The sequence below is a fragment of the Ranitomeya variabilis genome, chromosome 2 (assembly GCF_051348905.1).
Source record: "Ranitomeya variabilis isolate aRanVar5 chromosome 2, aRanVar5.hap1, whole genome shotgun sequence".
NCBI classification, from domain to species: domain Eukaryota; kingdom Metazoa; phylum Chordata; class Amphibia; order Anura; family Dendrobatidae; genus Ranitomeya; species Ranitomeya variabilis.
The window spans coordinates 41,386,808-41,400,564 of record NC_135233.1 but is presented as its reverse complement, the minus strand read 5'-3'; the positions used below and the strand labels follow the sequence as shown (position 1 = coordinate 41,400,564).

Genomic DNA, 13,757 nt, shown 5'->3' with positions numbered 1-13,757 from the left:
ACGGCATTGTGAGAGAGACACTGGAAAATGACAGTGACTCATGTTATTTTCTGACATAAAGGACTTGAGCACCGTGCCAGCCCAGGGGGGTATGGACCAGCCGATAACAAAATGGATTGGATTTGAAGTGATGTGAACTTGATCCTCTTGAGTATTTTATCCGAGTAAAGTTACAATGGCTGCTGCAGACTTGAATTAGTCTGAGAAGTGTTACTCAGAGGAACGCAGCGAGGGGCAGGGAAGACTAATCATTTGGATATTCTACAAAAAAAAGTCTTTGCCTCTATCATTTCTGTTGCTTCTTTGTTCAAGATGTCAAATATCCGTCAGATGGATTCTACAAGTGTCAGATAGAGGCCATGTACAATCCTACCAGTGTGAATGCAGGCAGACTTAGCATCACACAAAAAAAAATCAATTTTAATCAATTATGCAAATAATTTAGCAAGTGCTCAAGGGCATTCATAATCCTGGCAAGTGCCCCAGTTCTTTTCACTAAACCCTATCTAACGAGTTCCCCTTGGTCCTTCTTTGTGGCTCCACAGATCTGACAGGTACATAGATCTTGCGCATGCGCCAACATGACGCAAGCACTGCGCTCTCATAGCAATGGGAATAGTTCCAGAACTACAGGATGGTAGGGAATGCATTGCGCATGTGCAAGATTTCACAGAATCAGAACAATGCAGAACAATGGAGGAATTAATCAAGAACAAGGGGGAATTCTTAGAATGGATATAGTGAGGAAAGCTCCAGCACTTGCGCACACTAGGAACACTGCTGGAGAACCTGCCAGATTGTCTACATTGGTTAGAAATCTTTAAGGGCAGGAACGTATTTTCAGTCCGACTACGATCCGACAAAACATCGACTCGCACTCAGACCAATGTTGTTCTATGGGGCCGCACACCTGTCCGAGATAAAATCGCTGCATGCCCATGTTGATCCGATATTCAGATAAGCCATACAAGTCAAGGAGTCCATGGAAACTGTGACGGATTGTACAGGGGAAGGTGTGTGTCATCTTCACTTACCTCTGGGGAGGGGAGAGAATGATCCAGCAGGGATTGACTCTCTGGCACCATCACTTACCTCAGGTCAGTCAGAGAATTGCACAGAGAGCAAATAGTCGCCGGAAAGGCTTCTCTTATAGGTACAAGTTATTGGGGCGCTCCCAGTTAGGGGGGATATATATCGACAGTCCAGGCTGGGGACATATATACAAACCTCACATCCATCACTGTCAGAGTTCCTCACTAACACAGTACGGTATGCTGCCACCAGTTCCTCCTTAGATATAAGCCCTGTCTGACAACAGGCTTATATCGGGTCAGAAACCAACTGAGCGTGCGGACGTGGGGATTTGTGAAGATAAAAGAGCAGCCCAAGATTAATTTTATATTTAATCACTGAAAGGCACACTAGAAAGATACAGGTATATATATATATATATATATATATATATATATATATATATATATACAGTATATATACACAAGAATAATATACAAGTATACAGTCAAGAGTGTAGTACAAGGATAGGACACAGATAGATTACAATTACCATGTTATGTAGCATGTGACCACAGTGAGGCACTGATGAATCACACATCCAAATCTTTGTTACGTAATTCTCTGGACGCGTCAGCTAATGGACCTCTTGCCAGTAGAAAAAACTGAGTCCAAAATCAGGAGCTGCCTATTATCCCCTAGGCTGCTCCCTCCCACATGCTGCACCAACCTCTTGGCTGTGCAGCCTTTCTCCTCCCATATCTGAAAGCATGATTTTCTGGCCCGAACCGTGGATGCCCATAACTTTCCGTCAGAAGCTTTAAATGGGACGGTGTTGGCGCCACTGGGTTTTGCTGGATTTTATCTGTGCAGGGAGACCAAATATGGCTGCTGTATTTAATTTCTGGTAGCTATGCTTTACCACTCAATAACGCCGAGTTCTAGAGGTGGCTGCATGGTATGGTTTTGTGGGGAAAGGAATGCAGATTCCAATTATGTACTCGGCTAAGTTCAGAGATATTGCATTCTTTTAATATATGACATTTTCTAGATTCAATATCTCAGAGCCTTGTGCTGTTGAGCCGGGGATCTGTGGTGCCAATATGTTTGCGTGTCAGCCTGAGTCCAACAAAGGAAGCCAGTAGGCTGGTAACTGCACAAGAGTTCACACCCCTGTGATAATTTGTGGACTTGGTGCTGGGAGACACAGGGTCTATGCCATTTGCCCCCCTCGGGAGAGTTTCAAAGGCCTATTTGGTTGAGCTAATTAAAAAAAGCCATTGGTCTGCCCTGTCCAAGGAAGTGCTTTCGGTGGATAATGAGGTCCCACTGTTTGATGTGTTTTTGACTTCCCTTTTGGCCTGGGGGGAATGCCAAAGGTGGGGGCTGAGTTTGGAGCAAGTATTTATGGGCCAAATTGTATCTGATAGGGAATTCCATCAGATATCAAAATGATATCAGTTAGATATCATTTTCCCATATCTCACAGAAACCATTGGACTGCACTCGACAGATGACATCTGAGTGCAGTTCAATTTCCGCTACTGACAGAATTGAGAAGATGAAGACATTTTTTCTCCATCTTCTCATCCAAGAGAATTAGATCACATTGTCCTGACACTCTGATCAAACTCTGATCAGCGTGTGATTAGCATGATTGGCCCGATTATCTTAGATGAGTCAATCTACTGTCGTCCCCATCTGCCCTTATACTGTCTCTACCTATTCTAAAGTAGCAGTAATGTGGATGACACCTCACCAAATCTCATCCACCCTCTACCGTATGTAAATAGATTCACAGAATCCTAAATCAAGAGCATGTGAATTTATGATGATTTCTTTTTTAGGACAGATTTGGTTATTTGCAATGCAGAGGGTAAAATCTGCAGCAGAATCAGAGACAAATCTGAATACAACTAATGCAGCTTTTTGCCATGGATTCAGTGCAGATTATTCCGCCAATTCTCATGTGGATAGCGCCTTAAAAAGTTTGATAAAGCCAAGCAAATAAATGCACAGAGGGTTTAATATTCACAAGTGTCAATAATTATCAAATGTTTCAATTGTTATTTAAATAATAACTGTAACTTTGCCATACAGGACCCTGTAGGTTTGGATTTCTTTTTCCCTTTATAAAGACATTCATTTATGAACTACATTTTGTGATTACTTGTGTTATCTTTGTCTAATATTTACATTTGTTTGGTGATCTGAAACATTTAAGTGTGACAAACATGCAAAAGAAATAGAAATCAGGAAAGGAGCAAACACTTTATGCATACTGTATGTATTTCCATAAATTAATAGTACGCATGAAAATAAGAAACTTTATTTGAAACTTTGCAAACTTTCTCTTTGTAAACTCTGTATTAAGTGGTGAAACCATTATTCACAGATATTCACAGAGTCAATGTGAAACTTTGATTTCAGGAGAACTTGCAGCAGAATGTTTGTATCTGCCTATAGCTCCTCCTTCCTGCACCTCCATAGAACGTTAGGAGCACCAACTGTCATCTCTTATCTCAGTAATTTAAAAACTCTGTATTCACTGAAAATAGATTTTACCAATGAATTGAGAATGATTGATCGTCTAGGAGGAGAAAGAAGTAGATTTCTCTAATAAGCGATATTACAAAGTTTCTTATTTTCACAAGCCTGCATTGAGCAGGGGGTTGGACACGATGACCCTGGAGGTCCCTTTCAACTCTAACATTCTAGGATTCTATGTGTACTATTGATTTATGGGGGAACAAAAAATAAAAAAAATATGCTATTCTATAAAGAACGGTCACAATGTTTGGAAATAAAGGGGTTGTTAAAGTCTTAGATATTGATTACCCATCTTTCAAATAGGTAATCCATATCAGATTGATGGGGGTCAACACCTGCACCACCATTAATAAGTTGTTTGCCGCTAAGACTAGTGAAACACCATGTGATTTCAGGCAAATTACTGGGGGCCACAACTACACTATATTGTTTTCACTCATGTCCCAATGATATTTCAGATCTGAGTTTCTTAATCTTGACATCTTTAATTGGATCAAACCCAACATCACCGTTTAGAAAAACAGGACCCTTCAATAACATCAATAACATAAAATATAGGGGAAAAAAGCACAACAACCCAAACGACGTCACGCAGGACACTTTCTGCTCGCTTGGTGCAAAAATAACCGCATTTTGCATTAGTATGCCATTTAGGCACATGGTGGCCCACATAGTTAATCGCTTATTAGTGTACTAAACTGTGCTCCCATGCGGGCCTATTGAATGGATAATGAGAGAGGCTTTACAGCAGTTTTCATAGCGCTAAAAAGTCAGGGGTGAAAGCGTTTAGTACAAGAAAAGACATAATCAGCAAACATGTTCAGAAGCTACACCCACACACTGCAAGGTCTCCGGAGTGTCAGCCACCGCTGCTATCTGTAACGTGTTACCAGGGCTGCATTAAGGTATTAGATCAAATTGCAGAACAGCACCAAAACTGCACAAAAGGTAGCGCAAGACACGTTACAAAGTCGCAATAAATACCATTTAAAAGTAGCAACAATAATATCATAAAGTGCAATAATAATAATATTATTTAAAAAATGGCAATATCATATATATGTGCAATTACAATGTTGTGTTTATTGAAGTATTATATATTGGCACATTTACATATGTATGAATATTCTGCTAGATATTAACTATTATAACATAATAGTAACTTCCTATCAAAAGTAAACTACAAAGTAGAAAACAACCACAACGCCCCATAACAGAAAGCAGTCACAGGGCCGCATAATGGAAAACAGCCATAGCGCCCCATAACGGAAAACAGCCATAGCGCTTGATAACAGAAAACAGCCACAGCGCCCCATAACGGAAAACAGCCATAGCGCTCCATACCGGAAAACAGCCACAGCGCCCCATAACGGAAAACAGCCATAGCGCTCGATAACAGAAAACAGCCATAGCGCCCCATAACGGAAAACAGCCATAGCGCTTGATAACAGAAAACAGCCACAGCGCCCCATAACGGAAAACAGCCATAGCGCTCCATAACAGAAAACAGCCACAGCGCCCCATAACGGAAAACAGCCACAGCGCTCGATAACAGAAAACAGCCATAGCGCCCCATACCGGAAAACAGCCACAGCGCCCCATAACGGAAAACAGCCATAGCGCTCGATAACAGAAAACAGCCACAGTGCCTCATCACGGAAAACAGCCACAGCGCCCCATAACGGAAAACAGCCATAGCGCTCGATAACAGAAAACAGCCACAGTGCCTCATCACGGAAAACAGCCATAGCGCCCCATAACGGAAAACAGCCACAGTGCCTCATCACGGAAAACAGTCATAGCGCCCCATAACGGAAAACAGCCACAGCGCCCCATAACAGAAAACAGCCATAGCGCTCCATAACAGAAAACAGCCATAGCGCCCCATAACGGAAAATAGCCACAGTGCCTCATCACGGAAAACAGTCATAGCGCCCCATAACGGAAAACAGCCACAGCGCCCCATAACAGAAAACAGCCATAGCGCCCCATAACAGAAAACAGTCATAGCGCCCCATAACGGAAAATAGCCATAGTGCTCCCTAACGAAAAACAGCCACAGAGCCCCATAACGGAAAACAGCCATAGCGCCCCATAACGGAAAACAGCCACAGCGCCCCATAATGGAAAACAGCCACAGCGCCCCATAATGGAAAACAGCCACAGCGCCCCATAATGGAAAACAGCCACAGCACCCCATAACGGAAAATAACCACAGCGCCCCATCATAGAAAACAGCCACAGTGCTCCATAACGGAAAACAACCACAGCGCCCAATCACGGAAAACAGCCATAGTGCCCCATAATGGAAAACAGCCATAGCGCACCATAACGGAAAACAGCCATAGCGCTCCATAACGGAAAACAGCCATAGCGCTCCATAACGGAAAACAGCCATAGCGCCCCATAACGGAAAACAACCACAGCTCCCAATCACGGAAAACAACCACAGCGCCAAATCACGGAAAACAACCACAGGGCCCCATAACGGCAAACAACCACAGGGCCCCATAATGGCAAACAACCACAGGGCCCCATAACAGAAAACAACCACAGCGCCCCATAACAGCGCCCCATAACAGAAAATAGTCACAGCGCCCCATAACAGAAACAACCACAGTACCCCATAGTGGAAACAGAATTGCCCGGCAATTACCGAACTAAGGAGGAACCTCACTTTGGTAAAGACGAGCCATCGTTATCACTACAACGTCTTATTTTTCCATTAGTTTTCCTGGTTAATTATTGTGCATCTGGAATTAATGAAGGAGACTAAAAGCTCACACAAAATATGGATCTAGTCACAAAAGCCAATGATGGATTCCTCCATTTATGGCCCCTGCTGTAAATTAAAGTGCTTGTCTCGCGCAACCTTCACATGTACCAGTTTCAGGACAATTGATTCTCATAAATAACCGGCTCCAGACATAAGACAAAGCAATAAATGAGAATACAAGGCATCGCCCATTATTTATCATCTCTGAATACAAAATGATGCTCGTTCCTTTGTTGGTGCCCTGATATACCCTAACACCAAGTCTCTCTGTACAAGATAAGTCCGATTCTGTTTGGCAGTGTATTATATGTTTATTAATGTAACAAGAATGTTTGATCTGGAATATCTTTTGTACAAAGCTCCTGTGTTTAGATATTGCTCTTACATACGTATTATGGTGCCCCCTGGTAGCTCCTTCATTCCCTCTAAATATGTCCATCTAATGTGTCCAGTATTGGTGGCCGCACATGCTCAGTAGCACAGTCCCATCACCTGCTTCCTCTTGTACACGGGGCCCCATGAATCAGTAAGTTATCTCCTAACCTCTTAAAATGGTTATTCTGGTGCCAATTAAAGGTTAATACCGAGAGTCTATGCCATAGATGCCTGATAGTTGTATGTTCCACCGCCGGGACCTGCAATTTTTCTAATGCTCATAGAAATTTGTAGAAAAACTGTAAACACCTTGCCTCTCCATTCTCCATCAGATATCTAAGCTGTAAATGTCTAAGATCAGAAAAAGCTTTTAAAGGGGTTGGTTCAGGAAAACAACCTATCATCTATCCACAGGAGGTCTGACCACTGGGACCCTCACCAATCGGGAGAATAGTGCTCTTGAGTCCATTGTGTACGGGACTGACGGAGATAGTCGAGAACAATCCCATAGAGATGATGGCATGCCCAACCAGCACTCTAGTCTCCTGACCCCAGTTCTTGGGAATAGTGGGGGTACCAATGGTCAGACCCCCAGTGATTGACAACTTATCATCTATCCACAAGAGGTTTGACCACTGGGACCCTCTCCAATCCATCTAATAGGGCTCAGGAGTCCATAGTGTATGGGACTGATGGAGATAGCTGAAAACCATCATGTAGAGATGATGGTATGCCCAACCACCACTCGATTCTCCTGAGCCCTGTTCTTGGGAATAGTGGGGGTACTAACGGTCAGACCCCCCAGTGATTGACAACTTATCATCTATCCACAGGAGGTTTGACCACCATCTCCAATTCATCAAGCAGGGCTCAGGAGTCCATAGTGTATGAGACTGATGGAGATAGCTGAGAACAATCCTATAGAGACAATAGCATGGCCATCCATTGCTCCATTCTCATGATCTCTGTTCTTGGGATTAGAAGGGGTCACAAAGGTCAGACCTTTAGTGATAAACAACTTATCATGTATCATTCATTGTCAACGGGATTGCAAGAAAATGCCAAGTACAGCGCTCCACCATTTACGGTAGCTCCATAGATAATGAATGGAGCTGAGGCTGAGCATGCGCACCTCCATTCAGGACAGGGCTGCAAAACCCTGTTCTCAGGAGTCCAGATCCCAAATCCCGTCATCACTGGTGATCCCAGCAGTCGAACGTCTGGATAGGGCATAAATGTTATCTTTGTCATGCACCCTAGTCGTCGATGTTCCTCCATTGTGGTCACTATCATGTGTCGCCTTGTGTTTTACCGCCTGATATGATTTCTGTAAGAGGAAACGTCAGACTATTCTGCAGCAATGGCGCCTGATCATCTGAATAATCCGTGTCGCTGACATCCTCCACTCTTTATTATAATAGCATTATTCTAAAAGCTCAAAACCAGTCACCAAAAGTGAAGCATGGAAGAAAGTGAAATCAAAGAAGAGCGTTAACTATGGCTGATTACAGATAAAATACATCAAAGGCCCCGTATGGCTAGAACTGGATGAAATATAAAAGGGTGATAATTACTTCTATTTTCTGTGCGTTTCATCTTTTCTTCTTTCTCTCGGTGATTGATTAGTGATCGCCAACACTAAAGAATGCGTGCATTTTATTTACACAATACATGAAACCTCAGATGAGAAAGGTCGATAACAGCGGGCATCGTGATTGCCTGGCATCGTGATTACACAAAAGCGTCTCTACAACTTATTAGTACCAATATTTTCCCGCAGTGTCCACCAAAGGCGTGCCGGGCGCACCAATACCATTCTGCGTCCTTTAATGTATTTAAAATTTTAACACAGACCGATGAGGTTGACTCAAAAACATAGTTAAAAGGAGTTTTCGGGGCCTTAGTAATAATGACCAATCCCTAGGATAGGTCATTTATCAGATCGGTAGGGATCCCTCAGCACCCCAACCGGGATTCCTGAAGAACATGTTGGTTCCTATTCTTGGAAGCCCAATCTGATGCAATGCACCAGAAGTTTCAGACCTCTACATGGTCAATTGTGGTTCTGCAAACGGTTTCCTATACAAGTGAAGGGGAGAGAACTTGCAGTACCATTCACAGTCACCACATGATATATGGAGCAAAAGCCACTTTTAGGTCTTCAGTATCAGATCAGTTTGGGAACTTTATGTTTCGACACCCCAACTGATCAATTGATTGATGGTGATACTGTGCGCTATGAATGGCACAGCACCGTATATTTTGGAGTGGACGTGAGTGGTACTGCAAACTCTTTTCTATACAAATGAAGGGGAGCGCTCGCAGTACCATTCACGGATCTACAAAACGTACCAAGCAATGTTGAGGATAGGTCACTCATCAGCATCAGACGAATGAGAATCTTAAGATTAGGAACCCAACTAATCAGCTGTGAAGAAGTAGCACCATGTCATAAAGTATGTAGTGGCCGTGAGTGATACTACAAGCTCTTTCCTATATAAGTGAAGAAGAAAGAGTTTGCAGTACCATTCACGGCTCTACATAAAATGCACAGCAGAGCCACTTACAGTCCATCGCAGGAGAAGTCATCAGACTCTCGGCAGCTCATCTAATCCGCTGATTAATGATGATATGGCACGCCAGAAGTGGTGCAGTGCCATATATTTTGTAATGGTACTGTAAGCTCTTTCCTATACAGGAGAAGACCACCATTCATGACTACCACAGAATGTGCAGCCCTGTGCCACTTTTGGGTCATGGTGGCATCTCCAATCAGCTCATGATGGGAAAGACAGGTGTACATATTTTTTCATATTCGCAAAAAAATTTTCAAGGTATTAACACATGGCAAATCCAACACAAAATCAACTTCAACTTTGTCTTTTTGAACATATGGGAAAATAGACCACAGATATTCCGTCAGCCCAGACATCCTCTACTGCTAGCATACCTTACGTATTGAGAACGATAAAGATGGCGTACTTACATCCAATCATCATCATGGCCACAGCAAAGATCTTCTCTCCGTCTGTAGTAGGTGCAATATTTCCAAATCCCACACTAGTGAGGCTGGTCATAGTAAAATACAGGGAGGAGATGTAGACAGAATCCTTGCTCGGCCCACCTTCCCATCTTCCAGAACCCGATATGTTGTACCGATAAGGAGATCCAATGGTCATTCCCAACTGAAAGAGCCAGCTTTCATTTCTAATGGTGTCTCCATTAATGACTTCATAATCCCCAATGCTGTACCAGATGCACGCCAACCAGTGAGCCGCCAGGCCAAAGACGCACACCAACAACACCAAGACGGCTGCTCCATATTCAATGTAATGATCCAGTTTCCTCGCCACACGTCCCAGTCGTAAAAGCCGTACCACTTTCAAGGAACTGAAAAGGCTGCTGATACCCTGGAAGAATAAGATACAAGTATATTATTCACTGATTGGCAAGTTAAGGCCATTTCTTCATCATATCGATGCCTACGAAAGTTGTGGGACAACCAAGGTGACTGCCATTATACTATCACCCAGATGTCATAAAAACCTGAAAAAAGCCACTGTGCTCCTACTGCTGGATAGCCTAGGAAGATTCACCATTCTCAGATTCCTGGAACCTCCAGTGAGCCTCTTCCTTCATCCAAATGGATCTCAAAGGTCTTGAGATCTGGGAAGACCCAACTGTTCTCTATTAAGGCAAGTATCGGCAATGACACCACTGATGCTGCCAGCCTGGTACAGCCTGCAGAGGACAATGTCATGGAAAGATAGCCGATGGCTGCTCTGGGATAGGACTGCACTTACTCATCATTAGATCCAAGGCAGTGGACAAGCCCTGACTTCTGGCCAGAGGACTCGGATTTCTAGGTGAATGCCGTTTTGAATTTGATAGACTCTGTCCTACAGTGTGCTGTAAGCCTAAGTCCTAAAGGTTATCGGCACAATGACTTACTTCATTTCACCGCCTGTGTCGACCCGCTATGTGCTCCGGCCCAATCACATGAATTAAGTGAGTATAAACTTTATTTTCTTTTCGTGGAGGTGGCACAAACATGGCTTTATCACTTTTGGAAGGGGCATCAGTACTTTTCAAGGGGGCATTAATACTTTTTAAAGGGTGCATTGTTTGTTTTAAAGGGGGCACTTATAGAGTTGAATACTTGCCTTGACCTGGGCACTGGAAACCCAAACTATGCAACAGACTGGCCGCCATATTCAAAGTAATGAACTCCAGTCGCTGACTGGCATATTGTTGGCACGATATTGCTCTTCTTGGACAACATTTGGCTCAGTGTAGGCTCACTATGATTATCTCGGGGCAATGATTGGCACAGAAAGTAATAAACTCTATGAAGGCGCAGTTGGGCATTCTGGCACTCTGTGCGGCACGATATATATTAATATTGTATAGATAAATGATTTCTAATCGTTGACTATACCATTGTATCAGATCTATAGGTACAGAGCATTCAATCAGAAGGAAGAAGAACACAATGAAGTATTATTCCGTGCCCGATGCCAAACCAGTAACACCTGTCAGCACAATTCTCACCCCATTTGGCAGCTAAGTGTCGCAATTACGATGCAGAACGCTGATACATCTGTTAACTGGAAGGTGTCGGGCAGGAAAGCACAAGAGATGGTCTGATAGATGCACGTCCTATCATTATCTGGAATAATCATCTATCAGACGGGCACTTTGCTCTAACTAGGGGCAGCGGTCAAGGGCCTTCTGCGCTCCGTGAATTAGCGCATTAAGCAAATTTTACAAATGTGAATATTTAATGCCGGAGTTCAAATCAATGGGGAAAATGAGAGAATTTTAGGTTTTGGATTATGAATATTATCATTACAAATGTTCTTCTTTCTTTTTTCTTTTTTAATGTGCTCTCATTATCAATCATTGGGATGCCCCAGGACTAAAATCCTGGATATATGATATTTTTATAATTTGCAGATAGCGTTTATTCGATAAGGATGATAAAAATATTACATTTTTCTATTTTCTTTTTGCAAATTTTTAAGTGCTGAGATAAAGATTGTAAAACTAATAGGAAAAAAATGGATCAATAATCTGTCATTAAAAAAATGTAGAAAAAAAGGCCAAATATTTATTGTTAACATTACATAGGATTAGGAAAATAATGCAGGTCTTATAATCTATTATTTGGCGATATGTTGCATTAGTTGTTATATACCAGCTTTATAAAATCATGCTTTGTTAATTTCAGCTAAAGAGACCAATTAGGCCTGCAGACATCCTCACAATTTTCTGTAAGCTCGTGTACTCACAGAAACCGGGCGTCTTGACGTATTTTGAGGTTAATGGTCCTTGAAAACTAATAATTGTTTATATTTGGCTTATGCATTGCTTAATTGTTACTGACGTGCAATATTCTTTGATTTGGGAATTCGCAGAAACTCCATGGCTGTGAGCCAGAATATTGACTTCCATACCGCAGCCTTTTCCAGCAGGTCAGACCTCTCTGATATTCATAGAAATCTCCGTATACATAACTTTCTATCCCGCATCTATCCGTTTTTAATTTTATCTCTTATGGTCTATAAATTTATTTTTTATTCAAATCATCTGTGAAGACCGGATCTTTACTAGCTCAGTTTTCTACAGCACCCATAAGGGCTCATGCACATTTCTGTATTACAGATCCATTTTGTGTTGGACTTCCAGAGAGGGGCCATTTAATTTGATGCTCCTGAGCCCCAATGCAAAAACTATAACAGGGCCCCCCAATGATCACCTGCGCTAGGCTCCTGCACTCAGATCATACTGCTCTTTTTTGCACCCCACATTCAACCCCCCCCCCCCCCCCCCCCCGGTCATCGCCAATTAGTCATAGTCAAGGTCATGGCCTTTCGGTCTCTGGATTGTATGTGCGGAGGTGTCCTCTCCCAGAAGCATTGCCTGGCCCGGAACAGTCATACCAACCCCAAACACACAGTTCTACTGAATGTGTCATTAGCAGAAATAGACGGCTTCATACACATGTCCGAATTCATAAAATAATGCCTCTGCTCCCATATTTTATCAGAATTAATGAGTCTCTGATTTAATCTCAGTTTCCTAATCTCTACGACTTTTGGAAAATGTTAGAAATTTAGAATAACTGAATATTATCCTTAGTAACTTTATTTTAACAGGTTTACAAAGTCATTGCGTTTCGAGGTCAGCGCAGGACCTCTTCATCAGGACATAAACCTTATTTTAGAAATTTAGAATAATTCTGGGTAACCTCTGATTTTTTAGATTTCAGGGAGAGTTAAGAGAAACATTTTCAGATTGGAGCTACAGCTACCATCGATGTCAAATGCCGGGGAAATGTTGTATTGCATGGTGGCCATTTATATTATTAGTTGCCCACGACTCGATTGGGGGAGAAGGGATATGAGTCGAGTGATCATGTACATGACATGGCAATAGCTATGTAGACACCCATCGTTATCATGGTGAAGTGGAAGTGACAAGGAGTAAAAACAGCCAAGCCGTGAAGATGTAGACCACTCAAACCAAGAGAATGAAGCCACCATGTGCCAGAGGGTGGGCTACAAAAAAGTTGCTGATCCGCTGTTGCATCGCTCACTACAGAGGTCTAGGTCGCTGGTGGAAGTGACAACAGTATAAGATCTGTAAGTCAAGAGCTTTGAGAAATAGATTTCTATGGTCGAGTAGCTGCGCAGAAGCCTACAAGCACCATGCACAAAGCCAAGCGTTGGCGTCTTTCTTAGAGTTATGGCTCTAAAATACATTATTTTCAACTTAAAATTGCCATCCCAGATCAAATTAATATAGTAACTTGCAGAACCCCTATATGTTATGGTTAAAGGGGTTGGTCACTACATCAAAAAGGCTCCACAGTTGTCCTAAAATAAAAGAAAAATCATGGTGACTTTCCATACCCAACTGATCCTCGGCACTGCTGCTGGTGTCCCCTGCTGGTCTCCTGAATTCTGCTTCCACCAGTGGATGTCAGGTGAGCCCAGCAGCCAGTCTCCTTGGTCTTTCTTCCAGCTTGGGTGGAATGTGACTG

General features: G+C 42.6%; 1 protein-coding gene across 2 annotated transcripts in view; it reads right to left on the bottom strand.

The window, feature by feature from the left end:
- Nucleotides 1-13,757, bottom strand: part of KCNH1 (potassium voltage-gated channel subfamily H member 1) — a 335,988-nt gene that overhangs the window by 244,211 nt on the left and 78,020 nt on the right. For both annotated transcript variants that reach the window (XM_077282323.1, XM_077282324.1), the window contains one exon: nt 9,699-10,122. In XM_077282323.1, the coding sequence (XP_077138438.1) occupies nt 9,699-10,122 (424 nt within the window). The remainder of the gene's footprint in view (nt 1-9,698; nt 10,123-13,757) is intronic.